We start from the raw sequence: 25,598 nt of genomic DNA on the forward strand, positions 1-25,598 counted from the left end.
CTCGATCATCGTTTAATCCCTAACAAGTATACAATAAATTACTTGGTGACGCGTACCACACAAGGCTTTTCAAGGAATGAATGTGTTACATTTAAGTTTCCAAATGCTCAAGTATTAGGGAAAAAGCATGCACTCACCACCACTGTTCATAAACAAGCTCAATCAAACCAATTAAGCCTGCAGCATTAAAATTTTTGTAATTTTGGACATTCTTTAGCGATTCTGTTTTTCTGTATTGAATATATAATAATTTTCCAAAGATCTTCTAAATATAGTAGATATATCAGAAGTCTAAAGAAATCTGTGATTAAAGCCACCTCTTTATAAAGGCCATTATCTGAAAAACCCATCATTGATAGAAATACAATTACAGTACATCAAATTCAGTTCCACAAATGTCATTCGTCTTTCCGTAGAGTGCACTTTGTTCAGAGGTGTTTGAAAGTCATAACTATCCATCAGAACAGAGGACAGGTGAATGTTTGTTTGCTTGCTCTTGGTCATTATACCCTGCTCTGAATTTAGAAATTATCTATGGTTATTTAATTTGAGGTGTTTCAATATAAGCTAACAGCCATCTGCATTGAATGCCTGGTCAGTTTGGATGAATTTAGCTCCAAGTCCTGTGTCTAGTTAAATTGTCATTGTTAGGTCACTGTCAGGGGATACAATAAACATCCCATACTTTGACATTTTTGTTTTTACCTTTGCCCCAAAATTACCAATATTACCAAAATAAATTCCAATTAACTTTAATTATCTTAAATAAACATTAAGCTAAGATTCAAGCCTGTAATATAAGGTAAAATTAAGGACCAGTACTAAACAGACAGATACTTATATTTAAGGTATAGTTTCATGTTTCAAGTCAATTACACATCAATAGAGTATAGGCATTTTACACTGAACTTGTGGTGACATAAAATTTGCCTATTCAAATATCAAATCACAACAAAACTTTACATTTAAAAATTGTGACTTCAAAATTTTTGGATGACTTGAAATATTAGAAGCTTTTAAAAGAATTTGTACTATAACAATGTAATGCCAATCTAGTGGCATGTTAACCAAACATCAACGTAAAAATAAAATCCTTTTAATCAGCCATCTATCTATATATAGGTTAAAAAAAAATCCATATATAATATGAGCTGCGTCATGACAAAACCAACATAATGGGTTTGCGACAGGCATGGATCCAGACCAGCCTGCGCATCCGCGCAGTCTGATCAGGATCCATGCTGTTCGCTATCAGTTTCTTTACATGTAATAGAGTTGGTAAGCTAACAGCATGGATCCTGATCAGACTGCGCAGATGCGCAGGCTGGTCTGGATCCATGCTGGTCGCAAACCCATTATGTTGGTTTTGTCATGACACAGCTCATATGTATTTTTACAGTTTTGTCAAATCCATAATCCATACCTTACTAAATTTGCTTATCAGACTTATCTATGCTTCAAAATCTACACTGTCAGTTGATAGTTTTTATCCTTAAACTACTAAATTCCTTAATAAAAGGACTTGTCCAGCTTCCATTTCTTAGTACAGTTCATTATCAGAAGAGAATTATGAAGATGAAAAGTTAAAATGATAGTCAGCCCACAACATTCTTACTGGCAAGACTGCAAGGATGTGCACTGTGCAGGATGGCTTGGCTCTCATAATACTGGTGGCAATAAGGCTAATGGTTTTGGGTTTTAGCAGAGTAATAGGTACAGTGCTGGGGACATAGACCAAATTATTATCACTATACTAGAACTAAATATGGTCCCTGGGTAAAGAAAATCCATGAACTTCACACATTTAAGTCCTGTTTTATTTAAACATAAACTGAACTCTTCTTCTAACTTATCTTCAAATAAAAGTTAAAGAGAATCTTTTCAAATCATTGATCGAAAAACAATCATTAAATAATAAATGAGAACTCTAGAAGGCTATAAAATCCATTCATGTTTATCTTCATTTAAACAGAAAAAATATAAATAATGAAAACATAATAGCTTTAAAAGTAAATGTTTAAAGTTCCAGTGACCCACATTTTAGAATTGTCAAACACTGTGTCACCGACGTCAGAGTATTGTCTTGTAAATGGTACCAGTACATAGAGTTGAAGGGGAAAAAATATTACTTTATAATTAATTTTTGTATCAATTTCATTTATACATTTGCCTTCTGTGAGTTGCGGCCATTTGAATTCTAACAAAATACTTTAAAATAAAATAAATACACTTCAGGCACAATGACATTGTGACAAATGGGATTCGTTTAATATAAGATATAAAACTGCATCCAAAAACAAAATAACAAAGATTCAGTGATTTTTTACCTTATAATTAACAGAAAGGCCTATAAAAGGTCTTTTCTCAATAGGAATTTTCTTTAAAATCTGAACTTGCACAAGCTTTTATTATTTCCCACTAAGGAATTTCAGTGATTATAATATTTTCCCAGAAGCCAATTAAGGCCTCTTCCTTATTAAGAGAGACTACATCCAAGAGATGTTTCTAATACATTCACAATCAATGGTCCTTTTGACTAGTAAAAAAGTTTAGCCTGGTTTTATAGCAGATTATATTGCCTCCAGAAAAAGTAGTATTCTTGATCTAAAGTAATCAGAAATAATATTACAGCCAAATATAGGACCTAAAAGTCGGACACTGTCTTTGCCACAGCAAAATAACACTAACCAAGAATTATATATAACCCCATCTTTAAATAACTACTGCATTCATTCGGTTGAAAGATATCAGCTAAAACATCTTCATATCAAATAATATTTCCGATAGCAAAATAACAATGTTAAACACAAGATAAACATGTTTAACACTGACATTTTACACACTGCCAAGTCCAAAATGTCACAAAAATAGTTTTATCAAACAAACAACTCTTGTACAGATTCTTCACTGCCAAAATTTCTACAAAACTTGTCTGTAAAACTAACCTAAGGTGCTAACTACAACTGAAGGACATACAGTAATACTGACACAAACTGTTAAATAATAAATTACTAGGTCACGATATTGCACAAAACCCTAAAAGACAAGACAGTGACAAAACCAAATGATAAATTACTATTGATAGCTTTTGAATGATCTTTTAACAACTGTGCATTAGTATAAGGAAAGAAACAGAGATGTAACCATTTCTACAACAATCTCAGTAGCAACCGACTTACTCCAGAATTAAGAATATTTTGGGTTTTCCCCAGCTAATCCAGGGGTTACGACTTGCAAACTAATAGTTTTATAGTTAATACAGCTTTAATAATATTAATATTCATTTCGCAGCTAGGGAATCATTTAAATTCAAGTAAAGTAACAGATGATGGGAACATACCTAAATTATCATTTCCTTCAAAATTAACAGTTGATCGCAAAACTGTTGCAAGTCCTACTTTATTTCATATAAGTTACTGCAGTTTTGCAGTCAACCCTCGATAATTTATATTAATGTTTACAAAGTCATATAGTAAAATAGTGGGCGTGACTTATATCATCATCCACGCACCCATATCAGAATGTAAACAGGTCACTGGGGTGATATTACATAGTATTACGCCACATCAAAATGTCAACATAGACAGTGAAATAGCTTCAGGAAAAAATTTCAATGATAATACATAAACAAGCATAACTGGTTTACATAACTTTACTTTAAATACTTATAGCACTTTACACTGTTACTTATAACGTTTATATTACCACTTAAGACATTTAATATGTACCGCATACTCAAATTGGCACAAATGCTAAAGACAGGTCTACTTTGCCATCTTTTATGAACATATAAGATGGGGAATAATGTAAGGAGACACTAAATGTTATACTCTTTAGCATGACTGTAAAATAAACTCAAATAACCTATCAACTGCCATAAAATAAATTAACTGCACAAGCCAGCAACCTGGAACTGGAAAAAACTATAAATAAAACCTTCATTAGGAATAAATAAGCTATAAACTACTATGTCTTCCATGGAATAATCAGCTTCAAACTGTCTTCCACTAATCAAAAAGAAACAGTTACATGTTTCAAGATCTTCTATGAGGGATTTAAAACCAAAGAAGTAAAGTCACTTGTTCAAGAACTTTCATGAGGAATTTAAAACCAAACAAGTGATGTTACATTTTCAAGAACTTTCATGAGGGATTTTAAACCAAAGAAGTGACTGGCAAATGATTCAAAAGTTGTCACTCCACAACAAGGGCCAATGCATGTGTTATTAAGTTTATCCAACTGCAGATAACCTAAACCAATGCCCGTCCATCCATATTAAATTAAAAATACTTGAAATAAAGTTAATTAACACTTGTATGGGTAATCTATTTAGAAAACCCAAAACAATAGGAAGTATCATTCTTTTCATAACTCAATTATTAAATTGACACATATTCTGCATTGATCCAGAGAATCCTTTGGGTGTAGTTAAATTGTGCACATCCTTGCATGTCGCAGTGCAATTAAGACCCCAACATCCATTTGTTATTATTGTCTACAAAATGCACAATGCAGGAAAGTGACTGAGAGACAAATACAGACCCTGTCTGAATGCATATCAATAACTCAAACTTTTATCGTGGATAATTACCTCAACATTTCAGGAAATTTCAATACATGTTTATTTAAGATGATAATATTGCAACATAAATTTTCTGATTTTTTACCATTCCCCTCATATTCTCATAGATATTTATAATTTATAAAGCTGGTTTTTTGTGTTGTTTTTTGTTGTGTTTTTTTGCAAGGAAATTATTAGAGAATTCTACAAAATTCAACTTCTCACTACAAGTGAGTATTTAACATGTGATTTAGTGCTTAAAAAATGAGGGCATGCATAAATCTTTTTTTCATGTTTCAAAATCATGATATCTTGTTACAATTTATTAAATGACTCAAAACTTTTGTGCATAATGACTAAACTTTATAACAAGTTAATTTATTCATGATCAAACCACACAAATTACAAGTGTAAATTTAAACTGTGCTCCTAGACAAAGATATGAACGTAAATCAGTGCAAACACTAGGTTCAAAGCTTAGTATATCTAAACAAAGCCAGGGATTTGAACCTGCATTTATACCATGTAACCATGTACCATCATGATCCCTTCGAACTCTATAAAATATTATAAACTTTTAGTCTTTCCATCCAACTTCCAAACTTTTAGTCTTTCTATCAAGCTTCCTTAAAACGTGACCTTCCTCATAGAACTGCCTAAGACTTAATTCTACTCCCAGTGCAAATAATTTCCATGATTTTAACCCCAAGATAAATTGTATAACCCAAGACTTAGTGAAAGTTTTAAATATACATATATGCCCTAGCATTTAATAAAGTTAGATAGATTACAAACAGGTTGACATGAAATCAATTACGGTACAAAACTGTATTTCACTTAGAAGTTAACAGCTCTTTCCATATCAATTTCCAACAAAATCAATTATCAGCTCGCCACACTGTGTAATACCTAAAATAAAGACTTGCAAAGAAAGGCAATATTTAATTTAGTCAATCATTTTACTCATCATGCATGCACACTTATTAATTGTTGAATTATAGATATATCTATACTTAATAATTTATAACTAATACAAATAGTAACAGGCGTTTACCTGACAAACCCATATACAAACTTAAGTACTTAAGAACCCTAGTTTTTTAGATATTGCTTACTGAAAGAAGCTGGTTGCCCATAACATTATCAATTCACATACTGACAAAATTGATCTCTGCAGCTCAATTTCAATCCTTATATATGTACATTTGTAACTGCACTGATTGAAAATATTTTAGAGCCACTTGAAAAGTGACAGACTGCTGCATTATACTTGTCCTGCATGTTACAGTGCATGTACTTGTTTTGCATTTTACAAATTACAGTTTGTGCACCAAGGGTGGGGAGGGGGGTGGGGGGGTGAAATTTGGTCCCATTCTCCATCCAAATAAGATACACCAATCAGCAATTCTGTGTGACCAGCAAGCCACCTTTTTCTACTTGTTACTTGTGCTGCCACAGATTTTATTTCAAAAGAAGGAGCAATGAATTTTCAATCAATGATCTGATAATTCTTACAATAGTTTCTGTGAGTCAAGTTCAAATGAATTCCAAGACATAATTCTACATAGAAGCTATGAGAGGTATAAATCCTGGGTTCAATTCATAATTATTTATCTTATGTATATGTAGTATAAATTTTCTTAAAATGCATGTTCCCAAGTTGGTCATTGTGGTCTTTAATTATGATTTTTTTCTTATATTGCAAAGCTACATTGTATATATATATATAAATTATGTAAATATTTGGCAAATTTTATCACAGTATCCCCAAGTTTTGTGTGAAGGCAGAGTCACTATAAATACTTAATGCATTCCCAATATTATATATATATATATATAAACATATACATGTAAAATTATCTTATTGAAGTAATTAAATCACATTAGGCTTACTACAAATATAATATATTTATTTACCTATGTGTATAATGCTACACATATAAATACATACATTCTGTGCTTCATGTCAACTATACATCATGGTTATACAGAAAGCCTTTTCTGCCCATGGGAAATTTGTATAATTTATTATTCCATTTAGTACATACCATAATATGAAATCAATGACTCATTTTGAATGGTAACCACATGGTCTATTGTTATTCAACATTAACTCCATTACATTTCAGAAGCTGTTTCAGTTGCATAGAGAAATGTAAATGTCTCGGCTATATTTATAACAATGATCCTCTCCCAATTCTTTAAGTTTATGTTAACCCTTACCCAGCTTGAACCGAAATAGTTAGCCTTGGCAACCAATATAGAGCCATGCCAGCATGTGCTTTTGTACAGTCTGACCAGGCTCTTTACTATTGGCCGACGGGTCCGTTGGCTGACCAACATTTAATTTTCTTCTTGATATCACGAAAACAGACCCTGGACAAGTCTATTTAAGAATATCTGCAGGTTAAAGGGACTCCACTGAGGTTTAAAAGCCTAAAAACATAACATTTAAATTTCATACACGAATGAGCTAGGGCACTTTTAACAGAAATATATGCAAAGATAGTTAAGAAATATACTTTGAAATAAATTGAAAATCATATTTTCATGCTTTTCTTGGCACAAAGATTAGTGGTCTAAACCTACATCAAATGGTACATTTATCTGGAAAATATTTTTAGTCCCATCATCTCAAAAAACCTCAGTGGAGGCCCTTTAAGGGTTAAAACCTTTTATGAATAATAAAAAGTTTAACCTTAAAAAGTAAGGAAATTGTTCTGCTTATATTACTTATAATAGTTTCCCCTCATTGACACCATCCAGTATTTTAAACAACATGGGGAAATGTGGACAAAACAACCTGGACTCAAACCCAATGCCTAACATTTGTGAGGCAGAAAATTTACTCTCTACATGCTGCAATTTTCTAGGAGTAATTGTTCATTAAAACTTTACTAGACATTATTTAAAACATCAGTAACATTCTGCATAGTAACAAGAGATAATGCACTCTTTATACTTTTATAGTACTTATTAAAAAGTTGAAACTGTATACATATTATTATAAGTTAGACACCCTTTTCTTTATACGACCACCACACCTGACTTTATTGTGTTCCAATGGTGACCTACAGTAAAGTGGATCATGCATCATACTCACTGTTTATATTCACATAAATTGTTTGATTCTATAGTGGCATTTGAAGTTTGGCCTGGTTACAGTGGTAGTTCTTCAACGCCGTAAAAATGCCATATGAACGCTGTATGAAGGCATAAAGCAGGATGCTGGTGGAACGGCTAGTTGAAATTTGCAATTTGTCAATAAAAGACATCAGAGTTCCAAGTACGACTATGATTTTAATTGCCTGAGGAAGGTGTTCTTGGAAGGCGTTAGAACGCCATGTCAGTGTGACCAGGGTATTACAAACAGATATTCACAATTCAATTTCAATGTTACACCTAAACCTCAAATTAATTCTACCAATGAAAATGACAAATTGATGTACAAGAAGTTAACATTACAACAATTTTTTTTCTATGCACTGTATGCAGTGTATCAAGTTTCTCTTGTATAATACTATTATAGCGCACAAGTTCTATTATTTTATCAAGATGTAAAGCGAGTTAGTAACAACTTTATCATCTTTTATTATCGCTATCCAACCAATAATAAAATATTCCTAAATATTTCTTCATTTTAGTAAATATAGGCAGTCACCAGAAATGTCAAATCTCTCTCTTGATAATGCCAGGCTCATTTTCAGATTTTATAGTTGAGTAGAGCAAATAAATGTATATATATCACTGTATAAGTCAACAGAATATATGTAAACTACATGTATTTTAGGGCAGTATTATGCTCGGAATAAAACAAAATCAAAGCTGATCATATTTAAACTATCAATGCCAGTCTTTACTCAACCCTCACAAACTATTAACTTTTAAATACATAAAAGTGGTAAGTGCTTCACTAAGTTGGGGCAACATACAATGTACGCCTGATGGAAAATTGACAAATGGGTATAATGGAAAATATATTTATGTCTTATAGAAAGACAGCAAATTTAATTGTTGTAAATTCTATGGCATAGATGATGATTTTTTTCCCAAATGTGAAAGAAAAAACATGTAGTGTATATTTTTTTATGAGGAAACAAAATAACACATAATCAAAAGATAATATTTAGAATACTTGATTTCATTTTGACATATTAAACAAACAAGAGCAATCAGTGATCACATGTTAGCCAATTGCATGTTGCAGCTAGCAGGAGACACAAAAATCATTAACAGGGCAAAACATGTTTTTTATTCAAGTGCCATAACTCAGTCAAAAATCATTCAACCGGATTTCCAAGAATTTTCCTAGGGGAAGCAGCCCTTACAATGGCCCCGCCCTTACAATGGCCCCTGCTATAAAACGAAGAAAAAACACCTGCTAATATTGTTCATGTTTGTTTCAGTAGCAATAATTATCTCTCTATTGTAAACAGTTTCTTTTAAAAGGCGTAGTAAATGAAACATTGAAAATTTGAAATTTGTATAACTTTCCTAAAAATGAAATTCAAATATATATATACTAATTACTATACATCATTACACGATAATGTAAGAGACAGGACTGAATATAAAGCTACAAATGTTTGGATTCATTATTATGGCCTAATTGTTTCATATATGTGTGACCATTGACCACTATTCAATAGTTTTTTAATCTATATATACCAATATAGACTTACACTTACAGAGTTACATATAAACAACCAATGCAATAAAGTATACCAATCAAACTTAAGGTTGTAAATATTAGTACAAACCTTTTGTCTTCTTCTGTTGGACTTTGAAGATCACCAACAGCTGCAACAAGGGCTGGGGACAAGGCTTCTGCATTCTGTATCACATTAAGATCTTTATCTAATGCACCATATAAATTATCTGCTGCACCACTTCTGAAATCAGTTTCTGAAAGCTCTGCCGGCACATCATTGGGATTACTACCTTCAGTGAGCGGTTGCTTAACATTACCTGTTGGCTGTACTTCACTTGATGGCCTAGTTTCACTTTGACCACTTTGTGATACAATTGGGTTTGGAATTTGTTGCCCTAAGTGTACGTAAGTTTGAAAGGTAGACGACTGGCCCTGATTAGGCATTTGAATATTAGAACCGGTAGAACTGTTGTTATCTGTAGACTTTATAGTTGACTGGCTGTGAGTGGGAGGGAATACAGACTGAACTGACATTGATGTGCCCTGTACAGGACCAGGTCCTGAAGAGTAATGAGGCATAAACATTCCGGTGTTTTGAACATTGCCTGTATTTGAACAATCTATCTGACTGTGAGTGTGACCACCTATAACCTGTCCACTGTGATGAACTGTTTTTATATCCCCTTGCATGGGTTTTTGACCAGATGACACTATATTGATCGTATCTGCTGATGCTATAGAGCTAATACTTTGTTGTGAATGTGACTTGTTTACTGTTTGGCACATTGATGAGTTACCTTGTGAGGCATCGCTCGTGAAACCTTTTGATGTGGCTTGATTCTGTGGATTGTTAGAGGGCTGATTAACAGCAGTATTAGGAGCTGGATGGATAGGTTGAAAGGACTCCTGACCACCAGCAATCTGGCCCTCAGGTATAAGAGTATATACTGTCCCAGTAGCACCTGCAAGTAATGGATTTTTAGTTGGATCATCAACTCCATATATATAATGAATTGAACTACCCGCACTAGAACTCCCAGAATTAGTATCATCCTGGTTAATTTTGGTATCACTTTTATCTATATTAACAGACGGCTGTGGATCTAAGAAATCATGACATATCCAACGGCCTCTTCGGAATGGTTCTTTAGTTTCTATTTTAACTACTCTAAATCTAGAATGCATATCAGACTTTTCTTTCACATCACGAACACCTTGATTGTTCAGTGGAATGTCTTCAACTGCTGACGGGGTTTCTTGTTCATAGTCAGTTGCCCGTGATGCATCAAGAAGCTCTGAACTATAATCTTCTGTCAACTCTGTATGACTTTCATCTAAATCGTCCATGCTATCTGCATCACCAGTGTCATTGAGTTTTACACTGGTTATCTTAAATGTTCCCTTTTTCCTAGGAATACCATCAATGACAGACTTAGGACTGCTTGAACTAGCTCTATAATCTAAGTCTTCTCTCGGCATAGTGCTCTTTAAATCTTTATTTTCTGAAGTGACTGCCATTTGTACTGTCGAAGGTCTATCAGCCATGATACTTTGACATGTACAATTTCACTAAAAAAGTCTATTTTTCTCAATACTTGGTGACAGGTACCGAGTATAAAGGTCTTGAAATAAATTTTCCATTATTGAGTCATTTATCTAATGAACTGTTACATTCAGTTTAAGTATAACAAACCGATTAAGTCAACTTTTTTGCTGAACAATCCTTCTATTTCCTATCGCAAGGAGTAATGGCGGACATTATTCGCAAAGACTTATGGGAAAATATCTGACGTCAGAAGCAGACACTCGCTGTGTTCGATTGGAAATATGTGCACTCAATTTTTTTTCCTAACGGCAAAACACCTCTAAATCTTCTTCAAGACACGCACGATGAACAGATTTCACACTTAAATATTGGTGTTGAAGAACGAAGTACATTTTGTAGTGTATATTTATGACTTATAAATATGGACTTAAGGATATTAGGTAGTACTTAACGCGGGACCGTGTCCCCTTAGATAACTAAGTATTCCGAACAGCGCAATATTATTGTCACTGGTCATTGTTTTACATTGATGGAATGTGTACTTTAGTAGAGATGCTACAGCTAATCTCAGAAATGAACATTTTTTCATTCTTTAGAAAGGGCTTACATGAGTGTTATACTATTAATTGAGTATGCTAAATGCTATTTAAGAAAGTAGCTCTGTTTCTGACATAATAAAAGTAGGAATGTAAACAAAGTAGATCTAGTATTTTGATTTCAATAAAAAATCACTATAACTGTACTCATTGCCAAACATTTACAGAAGGAAAAAGACGATTCAGGTCAATAGTCAATGAGTTATTTTCTTGAAACTATAATTAACAAGACAAACATAAAACTATTTTGAGACATGAAAGTATTTGGGCATACTGGACGTTTAATAACTAGTAAAATAAGTTCAGTAAAAATATATTTATTAAGAAAATTTACACGCATGTATCATTTTACATCACAATATAGATGGATTGGAAAACAAGCATAACACTTTTTAATTCCTTAATTTCCATGATGAAGTTTCGTCTTTATTATTTCATTTTATATAAACAGTGCATGTTTTAAATTTCAATATTGATCTAAATTAACAAAATTTAATAAAATAAGTTTAAGTAAGATAATTTCAGAAATACAATTTTACTGAATTATTTATTATTGAGGGACACCACATATACTGCAGAAATAAGATCTTATTTTTTATGTTAAGATTTATTGGTATTACATTATTCGATATAACTGCTTATGGAACAAGCGTAAGAATGACCAATTCAATGATTTAAACAATTGTTAAATTGTGATAAAATATGACATTGCAGCTGTACATTTATAGAAACATATAGAAACATGTCCAAAAGACGTGTAACACATGTACACATGGTTTTAATAGTTAATTGACATAACCATATGAATCTCTCAATGAAATGAGTTAACCACGGTGCACAGGCTCCTAAATGCGGCTAACTTGTTCGTGTTGCATCACACATGTGTAAGACTAAGAGTAATAGCTGAAAAGTGTTCGTTTACAGGTCTATTTAAACATACAAACATATTAAATGAATTTACAGCAAGCAAACAAGAATTTAATGTACAACTGTATAAATTTCAATGATAAAGTGACATTAAATGCTAACAAAAATATGATATGATCGTCAAGTTTCTATGGTAACAGTCGATGGTTTCCTTTAACTTACGATACAATGGTAGTTCTAGCAAAACGTATCAAAGATTTTCAAAACAAAAATCGATGAACTTGAACCATACCAATTTGCATTTATAAACGTATTTCGTTGCTTTGCTAGACCTAAATTCTTAACCATAGTTATACCAAGTGAATACGTCCTCATTTGACATAACCTTTGACCTCTGTCACACTACAGAAATGTGTTATTTTGCTGAAATTCGGTCAATTACTATTTTACACGCTGGCGTTTTGTACAACCTTACAGACAGAATCTGTATTATGGCGCGACGATCGATGACCTTAAATGTCCGATTGTTGTGTTTGTGAATTTTTAATGAGTAGCTGAAAGCTGTGAAATTTCGCTTGTTCGATATATATAGAATTACTTAGTACGGAGTTAATATTTAATCTGCAATTGACTCTCTTAACCTTAATTAGATCTACTAGAAATCGTTTTCATACTTAATTAATATTTTATATAGCGAATATATAGATCCATATGATATTATCACAGACGCTTGTGGTTTGGAGCTCAAAACGCCTTTAAAATCCAAATAAAATGCATATTTGTCAATCCCAGGACATGTACTGATCATATATATCAAAAAATCTTAATATATGCCGTTTTGAAAAAAAAATCATATTTCAACAACTATAATATTATTATAGTTGTTGAAATATGATTTTTTTTCAAAACGGCATATATTAAGATTTTTTGATATATATGATCAGTACATGTCCTGGGATTGACAAATATGCATTTTATTTGGATTTTAAAGGCGTTTTGAGCTCCAAACCACAAGCGTCTGTGGATATTATAAGTACCTGCATTAAAAAACGACATCATCATTTAACCCATTACGCGATATACACGCCTTTTAACGCCTTTTTCATCCCCCTTCCTTTTTTGTTGTCTCAAATGGTGAAAAAATGCCTTATTTAGGCCCCCAACACTTGTTTTTGTTTGAGAAATGTTGTTAAAAAAAGTGACCACTTTTTCGGCGCGGCCCCCAACCAAAAGATACATCAGGGGGTTGCCAGAAGGGGGATGTGCCCCCTTCTGTTTTGGGGGTTTGAAGGGGGGCGGCAGTCCCCCTCATCGCCAAGAAAATTTTGGACTTGTGAGAGGCTAAAAATGACCCCAGATCGATCATAAGGTAACGTGTAACCAACGCTGAAAAGCATTTGACTCTTTCTCAATCCATTGAGAAGTTGCAGCACTTTGAAATCAATTTCAAATGATGGAAAAAATCAACGCAAAATAGTGTTTTTTGGCAATTTTGAGATGTCCCCTCGTTGCCATGGTAACAGAAAATTTAAGCCTGAGCATGTTGTTGCAAAGGCAATGGTCTGGTCAACATCTGTGCCAAGTTTGATTAGTATTGAAGCAGTTTTTATAGTTTTATAGCAATTTGAACTTGTAACGGGAGACTTTTCAATGAAAACAGCCACTTTTCACAAAATGCCCATGAAGTAATGGGTTAACAGCACTCCTCCACATTTTCATGAACATTTTGAAAATGTATTTAAAAGTAAAATATTGTGAAGAGAACACAGCTATTAATTTACACGATTACAATCCAGGTAAATTACAAAAAAAACAGAGAAATGTTTGAAACAGAAGAAGTCAAATTATGCAAAAAATAGCCCTTTAGTAACGCAGAAAAAATATGGTGATAAATATACAGCAAAACCAGGCATTGATCGCACAGTTCTAAGATATAAATTATTACTGGAATGTTTTGATTTTTCTTATAATCTTATAGAAATGTTTCCCCAAGTTTGATTTTTAAAAAAAAAAATATTTTGGCTCGGCATGCAACTTTAACACGTAAAACCAAACATGCATAAAATTTTGAAATGCATTTTGTAATACTAGTAATAGGTTTTCTTATTTAAGCATGCAAAAGGAGTTTTAACGCCGACATAATGAACCCGCATTATTATAATCATAGTGTGTCAGATCAACTCGATCAAGCGATATGTACAGGTGTAGCTCGATCTGCACGCGTGATCGGAGGTCAGAGAGGTCTACCTTGGTCAGCATGGCTTCCTTGACATGTCAAAAAATTCGATTATCGATTAGTACCTAAGCAGTCGAGAAGCGATCGTATAGTGATCGAGTAGAAGATCTAGTTGATCAAAAATCAATCGAGTAACTGTCTAGTTTGGTTGGGTATGTCATACATCTGTTTTATGCTATGTTTTCACCGTCAATCAGATCAACTCGATCGTCCCCCGATCACATAAATTCCCCATGAAGCCCGACCAAGCTGGATTAAATGCACATTCACGACTCCTACACGACCTCAAGTCCACTCTTTACACGATGTGTTACGACTTCGTCTCGACGACAACGTACCCGACCAACATCCCGACTTCTTCTCGATCACCCAGACCTATACGCGAGTCATACACGATCTCAACCAGACTAACTGGACCTCTGCTCGATTTCCACCTGACCAGATCGGATAATGCTCGAGTAGAAATCGAGATGATCGTGTACAGATCGGGTAGGAGATGTATACCCGACCAAACTAGATCGTTACGCGATTTATTCTCGATCAACTAGATCTTCTACTCGATCACTATACGATCGTTTCTCGGCCGCTTATCTACTCGATCGCTACTCGAATTTTTTGGCATGTCAAAAAAATGTATACCAACATGCTGAGTTGTGTAAAATATCAGGGTAAATTCTCAGAATGGTTCAGAGTACTACAAGGCACAAGACAAGGGGGTAAAAGCTCCCCGATGTTGTATCTCCTATACATAAATGGGCTTATAGATGAGCTAGAGAAAAGTGGATTTGGTATCTGTGTTTGTAATGTTAGAGTTAGCTCCCCTACCGTAGCAGACGATATGCTCTTAGTGTCTTATTCTGTAAATGGACTAAATGGTATGCTTGATATATGTAGTGAATACTCAAAGCGGTGGCGCTATAGTTATAATGCAGAAAAATGCGCTGTAATGGTTTTTAATGAACGTACAAATAATGATCGTGACAGAGAATTCTATCTTGGTAATACAAAAATCTGTGAAACATCGAACTATGTACATCTTGGTATCAACTGTGATCCGTTTCTGTCAACAAGAAAAATGGTTGAGGACGCATGTACTAAACTTAGAGGTACCTCCCTCAGTATAATTAATAGTGGAATCAGTCCACAGTGCTTAAACCCTATTACCTTAAAGAAAATATACGATGTAACAATTATCCCAAAAGCGCTATACGGAAGCGAGTTGTGGTCTTCTATCACTTCTACGGATATTATGCAACTCGAAAGGTCTCATAGATTTTGTATTAAAAACATGCAGTCATTTCCAAATGGTACATCAACTGAATTTGCATTGAGTGCATTAGACGCCGTTCCTATTGACATTATCGTTGAACATAGAAAATTGCAATTCCTTGGACAATTATGTAGACTTTCTGATGTATATCTTGCTAAACATATTTTCAACAGTCGCCTTGTTTGTTACCTTAATTATGATAAGCAGACTTCTGGATTTATTCCTACTATATGTGCAATTCTACAAAAGTACGGATTATATGATGTTATTAATACATACATAAGAGAAGGTACATTTCCGTCCAAAATAGCTTGGAAGCGGATTCTGAATCAACAAGTTTTAAGCCAAGGAAGGATCAATGTGAGTTTGAATGCAATGCCCTTGATGTCGTTATTACAACAGGGGGCGCAACCTTGTAGGACTCTATCGAAAAGAAAACCACGATTATCGCGCCTATGTTTCAAACTGATGAATATTTTAGCGCGGTACTTGTCCAGAAAATACATTTGTAAATGCTTTAAGTGTGATCGGTTGACTGAAGACATTGTACAACATTTGATATGTTATTGTGATGTTAACTCACATATACGTGAACGTTTGTGGAATTTGATGATAGAAATTAATGGTCACTGTGATTACATGTCATTTGTTCTGTTAACACCGTCTGAACAGTGTGATTATTTGCTAAGGTTAGCTGTTACAATTGATGGGGACATGTTTAAACATATACATTATACTATATGTGTTTGCAAAATGTTCGATTAGTGTGATATAGAACAACTCACTTTATATCAGATACTTTGAAATAATCAAATTACATATGTAATGTAGTTGTGTATTTTCGTCATAATTTCTATTTATAGCTTTATAACTTAATTGCAGGAACAAATTCCATTGTAAATTGACTAGCCTTTCGTTTTCGTATCTAGTTAACTTTGAACCAGTGGGCATTGTTTTTTGTCAGTTGTTTATACTTAATAATTGTTACTGTGAATAACGCTTTTGTCTGACATTTTCGATCTTCATTTCTTCGTTTAGACAAATGTGAGATTCTTAAGGACGCATTTGCTATTTTGATTCTGATTGATTTGTACATATATCTCTATTTACTGTCTGTAAAATATTATTAATTTGTTATATGTATTATGCTCTTCAATATTGGAGGAATAAAAGATATTATAGATGTATACCCGACCAAACTAGATCGTTACGCGATTTATTCTCGATCAACTAGATCTTCTACTCGATCACTATACGATCGTTTCTCGGCCGCTTATCTACTCGATCGCTACTCGAATTTTTTGGCATGTCAAAAAAATTCGGGTAGGAAGCCCTAACCATGCCAACCAAGGCAGACCGCTCCGACCACCCCCGATAACACATGCAGATCGGTGATCTTCGATAGTCGCAGGTTATCTTATTTAGGTCCCACGACCAATTTCAGTCGTAGAGAGGTTTTTGAGCTTGCACAAAAACCTCTCTGCGATCAAACAGGTTGCTAGTGATCTTATAATGTCTTAGGCTGTCGCACGATCGTCGCTCGAAAGTGCGACAATCTTACGACAGTCTTTACAAATTGCTACTAGTGACTGATAATCTTGAGTAGTCTTTAGTAATCGTGTGATGGTCGTACGACAAGTTGTGGGTGATCGCATGACAGTTCACGGGTAGTCGTAAGTAATCCCAGGCAATATTGTGACCATCGTACGTTTGCTGATGATCTGTCGTGTGATTGTCAATGATAATTGGTCGTACTAAGTCGCAGAAGTAAATTTATCTGTTCAAGGAGGGCTTGATCGCAGACAATCGCCGATGATCGTCGGTTTTACACGTCGCCGCCAGTCGCAAGTAATCGTAAGCTCTAGTGTGACTGGGGTTTTACCCGATCTGTATACGATCATCCCGACTTCTACTCGAGCATTATCCGACCAACATAACCTGTTTGATCTATTGTCCAGAATAACTAGACCACTGCCCGACTGCTACACGACCGGACACGATCGCTTCCCGATAGTTATTCGACCATACACAAGTTCACGCGACCAAAACAATATATAGATGTAAATTTTTTGTTGGTGCAATTCGATACACGACCATTCCCGATTACGATCATTACGATCATCATCTGGTCGGGTGGAAATCTGGCAATGATCGAGCAGAGGTCTAGTTAGTTAGTCTAGTATTTGCCTCGCGTATATGTCTGAATGATCCAGGAGGAGTCCACAGACGCTTGGGGGTCAGATCCTGCCCTTAACGTGATACGCCCCTGTAAACACTCTACCAAAACTATTTTAATATTTAAACACGAATGGGACATCTATTACAACGATAAAAATGGTTTTCAAACAATTTTTACATATATGAAAAAATACCGTATACCATCAAGTCTCAATAAAGTACCTTACGCCCCTGTAAACACTCTATCAATTTTTTTTTAATATTTAACACGAATGGGACATCTGTTATAACGATGAAACTGGTTTTCAAACAATTTTTACGTATATGAATATAAATAACGTATACCACCAAGTCTCAATAAAGTATGAGACTTGTCTTATTCGTTGTCCTATTCGTGTTTAAATATTAAAATATTTTTGATAGAGTTCTTACAGGGGCGTATCTCGTCAGTCGCAAGCAAACGTGCACTTAATCGGGCATCTTTAAGGCTTATCATTCTATATGTATTCTGGCATGTATTACTTACAAATGTAAGAATCGAAGAGTTGTAAAAACGAAAGATTTGTTGGAATAAATGACAATAATGTAAGATTTTCTTATCACCTATATCCAGACTTTTTCTGTGTGTGTGTGGGGGGGGGGCGTGGGGCGGAGGATGTTGGAAGGGATGAGAAGGGGGTTAGGTTGTTAATCACACCAATTCTATTACAATCGTGAAGTCTTCCCCGCATTAAAGGTGGAGGAAGATCTCACAGGCCCTCCGTGCAATATTTCAAGCACGTGCGGGCATCTGAGTTAAACCACAGGTTATCACATAAAATATTCCAAGTCTGTGGCTAGATTACAACCAACAGCGTGACGGGCAAGTAAACTGACGTCACAAACTTAAACCACTCATATTCAAACTGACTTACTTATTTGTTGTCCCTAAATAACACATAAACAGTACAAGAAACGGTACAATAAAAGAGATCGTATGCTAAAACATAAATTGTTTTTCTATCAATTTCCCATCTTTAGGTATTTGTTGTTTAAAAAAGGTAACCCAAACACGAGCAGTACTAAATCAGACCCCGTTTGTATTTCTGTGTTGTAGTGGTTCTGGTCAATAATGGAAATATCATATTAAGTCTAGATCAAATATGAAATATGAATACCCCAGGTTTCATTGATCTTCATAAATGAGTTTAAAGCTTGGCGATAGGTTATGTAACCGATATGTGATACGATTTCTAAGGTATGTCGGAGTTCTTCCCCTTACATTAAAATTCCTCTTTGAAGACCAATAAATTGGTCCACCCCACATAGTATAACTAAATCGCTCACCTGGCGCTTATAATATTGTCATATGATCAAAACCATGCGTTCTTAAAAAGTAGACTCTTTCATTATCAGTTCAAATTAATTTTGCGAACCATTTGTCGGATTATTGCCGCCTACAAGAAATTCTAAATTGAACATCATTTCTTTCAGAGAGCAGTTTATTGAAATATGATGTTTTTGTTATTTAATTAAACATACCTACTTCTCGTTTTTGTTTATACAAAATGAATTACAATGACCAGTACAAGCTTTAGTGATTTTTTATAATAAGCTTTAGTGATTTTTTTTATTACTTTTTAATGTGCCCGTAAAATTATCTTATTGAAAAAATTCCTTCGTTGTTGCTAGTTTATGGTTGCTTTGGCTATAGCAAGTCATTGTTTGTTATCGAAAGTCAAAGTTTGCTATGGAAAGCAAAAAGGTTGCTATGGGACTTCAATGTTTGCTTTGGAAGTATTTCGATGCTAAGGAAAGTCATTGGTTGCTATGAAGTCACTGATTGATATGGACAGTAACTTGTTGTCATGGGGATCGCTGATTGCAATGGAGAGTCAATGGTTGCTTATGAAAGTCAATGATTTCTCTTGGAGTCACTGGTTGCTATTGGAAGTCGCTGGTTGCTATGGAGCTAGATGGTTGTTTTTGTCGAGGTAAACCAGACAATATCTCCTCTCTAGCCCTTGCAGTGTTCAAGAATATTTTCCAGATTTTCATAATTCACAAAACAAGTGTCAAGTGTTGCGCAGCAGCTGTAAAAAGTTGCCAGTGTCGTTATAATATTTTTTTTGGATCTTCAGGTTCATTGATTTCAGCAAGTGTTGAAAAGGGGGCACCAAAACAGCAATATATTATGAAAATTGCATTAAAATTGTTTATCAGTCTTTTGTTGTGAACTTCATTAAAAAAAACAAACAAAAAACAACAAAAAACGGAAAAGGAGTGTATTCTCGTAAGCAGGGAGCCTCGTTTTCTCGTTTTATAAACAGAGAGGTTAGCTGCTATTAGCAGATGGTTCATGTGAAGCTTTGTATGATGAGTTTGAATTCACTAGGGCCCAACAGGCCTAAGAATAAAAGTCCAAATACATGAAGAAGTGAAAAATAATGAAGATGAGAACGCCAAAAATAACAGACATGATAAAACTGACAATGAAGAAGAAGAAAATTTCACACAAGAGATGGTGGAAATGAAATATGCAGCGGAGAGTATGTTCCTGCTGTCTATGAAAATAATTGGTTTATTTGCACAGCAGTTGACAAGCGTGAAATATGCGTAGTTTTCAATTGCAAATAAATAACCATCCCATTGACAATGTTGGAGACCGTGTCCGGTCATTTTAATTAACAGTTTGCTTGAAAAGGATGAGTGGTGTTTACTAGCTCGTTAAAATCAATAAAACCCTGATAAATATGTACAAGAGCAACGTTTCATTAAAATGTCTAGGTTGTTTCATGACAAATATTTTTCATTCAATGATGTCTTATGAACATTCATATATCTGTTCCTCTACGTTATGACATATTGTTGGCCGTTTTGGACTTGTGATAGCGCAACACATAAGGCGAAATCTGAAGAATTCGAGTCAACGTGTCCATTATATATCGTCAACATAATCTTGGATATGCAAGTACTGTTGCTTTAAGAGTATCAACTAAACATTTCGATACTGACAGATTACTTAGGTATGAATATGCGACCTCATTAAACGTCCTGTAATCTATACAGGATCTTGTAGAAACATCCTTCTTTGAAACTGAAACATCTTATAAACGGCCAGGGACTGCTTAATGGTTCTATTAGCCATATATCAAGCGTCTTCTCTAACATTTCTTTTTCCATTTCACGTCCACCATTTCATTGTTGCCTTACTGGTTGACGTAACAATTAGGAGCTTCCAGTGTTTATCTTATGTGCCACTAGATTTGTACATCCAAAGTCGTCTGAAAGATATCATTTTATGTTTTTGTTTATTTATTTATTTAGTCAGCAAATGTTTCTTTTTGCTCGTCGTCAAAGTCTCCAGAACATTTTCTAAACATGTTTTTAATGCTCCATTAATGGATCAAGCTCAGACTTTTGACCTTGTTCGATACATCCTGGCCACAAACAGTTCATTATGCATTTCATACCCTTTTTTTCTTGCATCCAGTACAGGGAATATCCGAAGGTATTGTCAAATAATGACATTTGTTTCGTTGTTGATACTCTACCGGACCTTTTTCCATTGTGAAGTTTTTTTTTTGAAAATTTAAATTTGATTCACAGCAAGGATTGTCACCTCTTATACAATTGACGCCTCATAACATCATAATATCTGAAAATGTCGATTTCATCCTTAACATTTATCAATAAATGAATAGGAATGTATATTTCAAATGATAATAAAAGCCTACATTATAGCAGTAAGCATAAATTTTACTTACTTAATAATATAATTAATTTTACCGGTTAATGGTGCACAAAACCTCACTCTTAGCCCAAACATGTTCCTTTTACACGAGGCAAAGTAAAGAATATGAATCCGCACCATGCGAAACTCTAACAGTTGTTAATTTATTATAGTTACAAAAGGTGAAATAAGTATAACACAGAAATGATCATGTATATACATATAAAAAGTATACCCAATAACCATAACAAAAGTGCTCTTTGTCTCAAAGGAAGACAGAGCAGCAAGAAAGTCATCTACAAAGGTTAGGCAAAGGCAGAAGACTAAAATTTAGAATTGCAGTCCCGATTAGTATGAACAGTCCATCATAGAGCCTCTAACTTGGTCCGTCATATGTCAAAAGAGGAAAGCGTAGTGCCTAACAAGACGAATTGAACACTAAGTATACGATATGTCTAATAGAAATGAGCCATAACCGCCTTGAATACAGTACAGACAGCAGACAAAATACCAAGATCCAAGATCTTACCAAGTTTGTAAATCATATCCCCATAAAAATCGCTAGTTGCAGAAGAATTCTTAAATCGCTATTGACTTTTGAAATAAATCGAAATAACGAAAATAAAATAATAGTAATATATTTTCGTAATTTATAATAGCGGTAGCCCTGTTTGAGGAGCTTGCAAGTAATGAAAGTATTCCGTTCGTTAAAATCGTGTTCATGGCTACAAGCCCTAGCGAATCTAATTTACCGAGATACATATACCCAGTAAGATGTTGCATGGGGTACATCTCCATCTTAAAGTGGATGATTTACTATACCAAAAGTAAAATAATCTCTCTTATAGATTTTCGTGTGAAAAGTATGCGTAGTTTTCTATTGCAAATAAATAACCATCCCATTGTCAGAGTTGAAGAAGATCGTGTCCGGTCATTTTAATTAACAGTTTGCTTGAAAAGGATGAGTGGTGTTTACTAGTTCGTAAAAATCAATAAAACCCTTGATAAATATGTAAAAGAGCAACGTTTTATAGAAATGTCTATGTGCATTCCAAGTATTTGGAAATAAGACTAACTTTAGGGCTAACTAAACACAGTTTCAATAAACATTTTTATCTTATGTCAACGACTTAAGATTTGAATTATTCAATTAAATAAATTCTCTCGAGAAAAATTAATAAATACGGACTATAATTATGGTTATGTCTTGAGTAGGAAGTTCAAGAAAAGTAGGAGCTCTATTGAAGTCTAGAGACCTTAAACTTTAAACTTGATATTTTTTCAACAATCATTTGGAGCACAAACGAAAAGATTGAGAAAAAAATAAGAAGAAGAAGAGGAGGAGGAGGAGGAGGGGGAGGAGGAGGAAAAACAATAATACCAATAACAACAACAATTAAGATCATTGTATATATTCGTCTGCTCCAAATTCATTTCTTTACTGCAAAGGGATGACATTGTTTCAGATATTCTTTCAAACTGCATTGCATAAAAATGCATTTAAAACAAAACAATTATATACATTAATTTCACTGTTTGTTATTTCTTATATGACATATGCGCACCGGAAGTCATTTCTAAAACAAATCCAAACTTGTTGTCATGTCTATTCTCTAGAAATTAAGACATATATATCAATCTGTTTTGGCCGTTATTGGACATTCTAACACGACTCGCATTTTGCCCTATTGAACATAGAAGAACCGAAAGTGTGTGTTATTATGCTATAAAATCACTGTTTGACGTTCTATATTTAGACATGTGACGTAATCATTATACACGTGATGTAACCACTAAAAATGTGACGCGCTGACAATAAGTACGGAAACAAAAAAGGCGCAATTTACCTAAATATCAGGTACGGCAGCATTTATTTGTTGATGTCGTGTTAGAATCGAAACAAGAAAAGCATTGATGCAAAGCATCAAAGGGCGTTCAAACAGCAGGTGCAGATGAACTAGTAGATATATGATGACAAGATATTCTTATAAACTTTTCAATGGTTCATTGGGTTTTACCAGAATTGTATATCACTTTTGAATGAACGGACGAAAGACATTGTTCATTATTTATAACTTTGATCGGCATGCTAGAAATAAGAATATTACTTGTTATTTCTTTATGATCGTGGTTATTAATAGCAACGGATATGCATGTATACAATCATTAATAATCCAAATGTGTAACGCATGATCAACACCATACTTGTGTAATTGTCCCTGATTATGTTATCGCTATTAGCGAGGACCCCCTCTTAAGGTATCTGTTCACACTAAGTAACAATATAACACTTGTTATATTACCATGTTGATCATGTTGAGCATAATTGTTTATTATACAATAAATGTAATTTCTATTTTAATAAAAAAATACAGATTTTATGAATATTGTTTTCTTTTCTTTTTTTGTGTGTGTTTTATGCGCTATTTTAATACTGAGTTTTTACGTTTACTACTATTTTAAGAATTCAATTGTCATAATGATCGACGATTATAAGTCAAAACTTAACTGGAAAAAGTCAGTAAATCATGGTTAATCTTTCAATATATAATATTGTTTATTCTTAAACCATATACATGTACATTTGTATTTTTCTTTATCATTTTTTAAATTATCAATCAATTGAATAATTCATAAAATCTGATTTGTAACTTTGAATAATTCCTCGGAATCTTTACTAAACACGAATAACAAATTAAATAAAATGTTTTAAAGTTGATAGTGTCATATTAATGCCATAAAAATGTACATTTTTTCTAAATTATTGTACATATTTATTGTTTTTATCTCATATAGATAAAATATAACATGCGATTTGTGTTGTTGGTTTTTTTTTTTCGAATTGTATGTTTATGTATAATAATAATCAATCAACTCGAGAGTTGATCTGTGTTTATTAATTATTGTAACCAAACTAAGTGACAAACATTCATTTTGAAAAAAAAGCTTATTTATCTGTAAAATATTTGTTCTGTTCTGTAACGATATCAAACATCTACTCCAAATAGACCGGACAATAATCGTGGGGTATATTCGCAGGTCATTAGTAAATACCGGGAGAGACCGGGAATTACCGATAGGAGTACATCCCTCTATAAATAGATTTTCGGAATATTTAGGTCATCAACTCATCATTCTATTAACAGCTTTCGGAATGACATACCATAATAACCCACTGTGTACTACAAAATGATAAGCAAAAATACCCCGCAGAGCGCGATTTATCGACGGAAAAGGTTATTTCATTTGAAAATATTTGCATTGCGAAACTCTCCAGTTCGCCATTCATTGTACATATCGCGACTAATTAATAATCAAGCACCCTCATACCGATCGGAATGATCGGCTTTTATTATTGGCAACTATAAAAGGCTCGAGAAGTTGCTGTCGCCCTTTCACAAAATCTCATTTCATTCCAATAGGCGCCGCGCTTCGGCGCGGGAGCCAATAATATATCCAAATCGGTGATTTTAATGCTTGATAACATCACTGTTTGTCGTTCGGATGCGCATCATTATATCACTCGGGCTACGCCCTCGTGATATAATTCCTCGCATCCGAACTCCAAACAGTGATGTTATTGAGCAATAAAATCACAGTTTGGGATATATTATTTCTTAAATATTCACTTTGAAAACTGTTTTTTTGCTACATTTGCTCGACTTATATGTTTATGCAAGTGCAATTTGGATTTTTAGTAAAAAAAATCTACCACAATCGCATACTTGAATTTGTATTGAAATTAGGATAAAATCTAAAAAAAAACGCCATTTAGCTAACTATATACATTATAAATTGCGAATATCTCTTTTCGGAAATTTTGTATTTTTTTATTGTAAATTTGAGTATTTCTTAAAATGTATGTACAGTTAAACAATGAGATATTATGATAAAATTATGACATAAAGTCGTTTAAAGTACCGTCCTGCTGCAAAGTTCACAATAGTTTTGACTTTCTGTGCAATCTGTGTTATATGTCTT

General features: G+C 33.8%; 1 protein-coding gene across 1 annotated transcript in view; it reads right to left on the reverse strand.

Annotated features, from left to right (window-relative positions):
• The window catches only part of LOC132726228 (TSC22 domain family protein 2-like), a 92,483-nt gene extending 81,487 nt beyond the window's left edge, over window positions 1-10,996 (reverse strand). The window contains exon 1 of the mRNA XM_060711503.1: window positions 9,322-10,996. Within this exon, the coding sequence (XP_060567486.1) occupies window positions 9,322-10,757 (1,436 nt within the window). The 5' untranslated portion in view covers window positions 10,758-10,996. The remainder of the gene's footprint in view (window positions 1-9,321) is intronic.
• Between the last annotated feature and the right edge of the window lie 14,602 nt (window positions 10,997-25,598).

The sequence above is a fragment of the Ruditapes philippinarum genome, unplaced genomic scaffold (assembly GCF_026571515.1).
Source record: "Ruditapes philippinarum isolate M1 unplaced genomic scaffold, ASM2657151v2 ctg1963_1_1_1_1, whole genome shotgun sequence".
Lineage (NCBI taxonomy): Eukaryota > Metazoa > Mollusca > Bivalvia > Venerida > Veneridae > Ruditapes > Ruditapes philippinarum.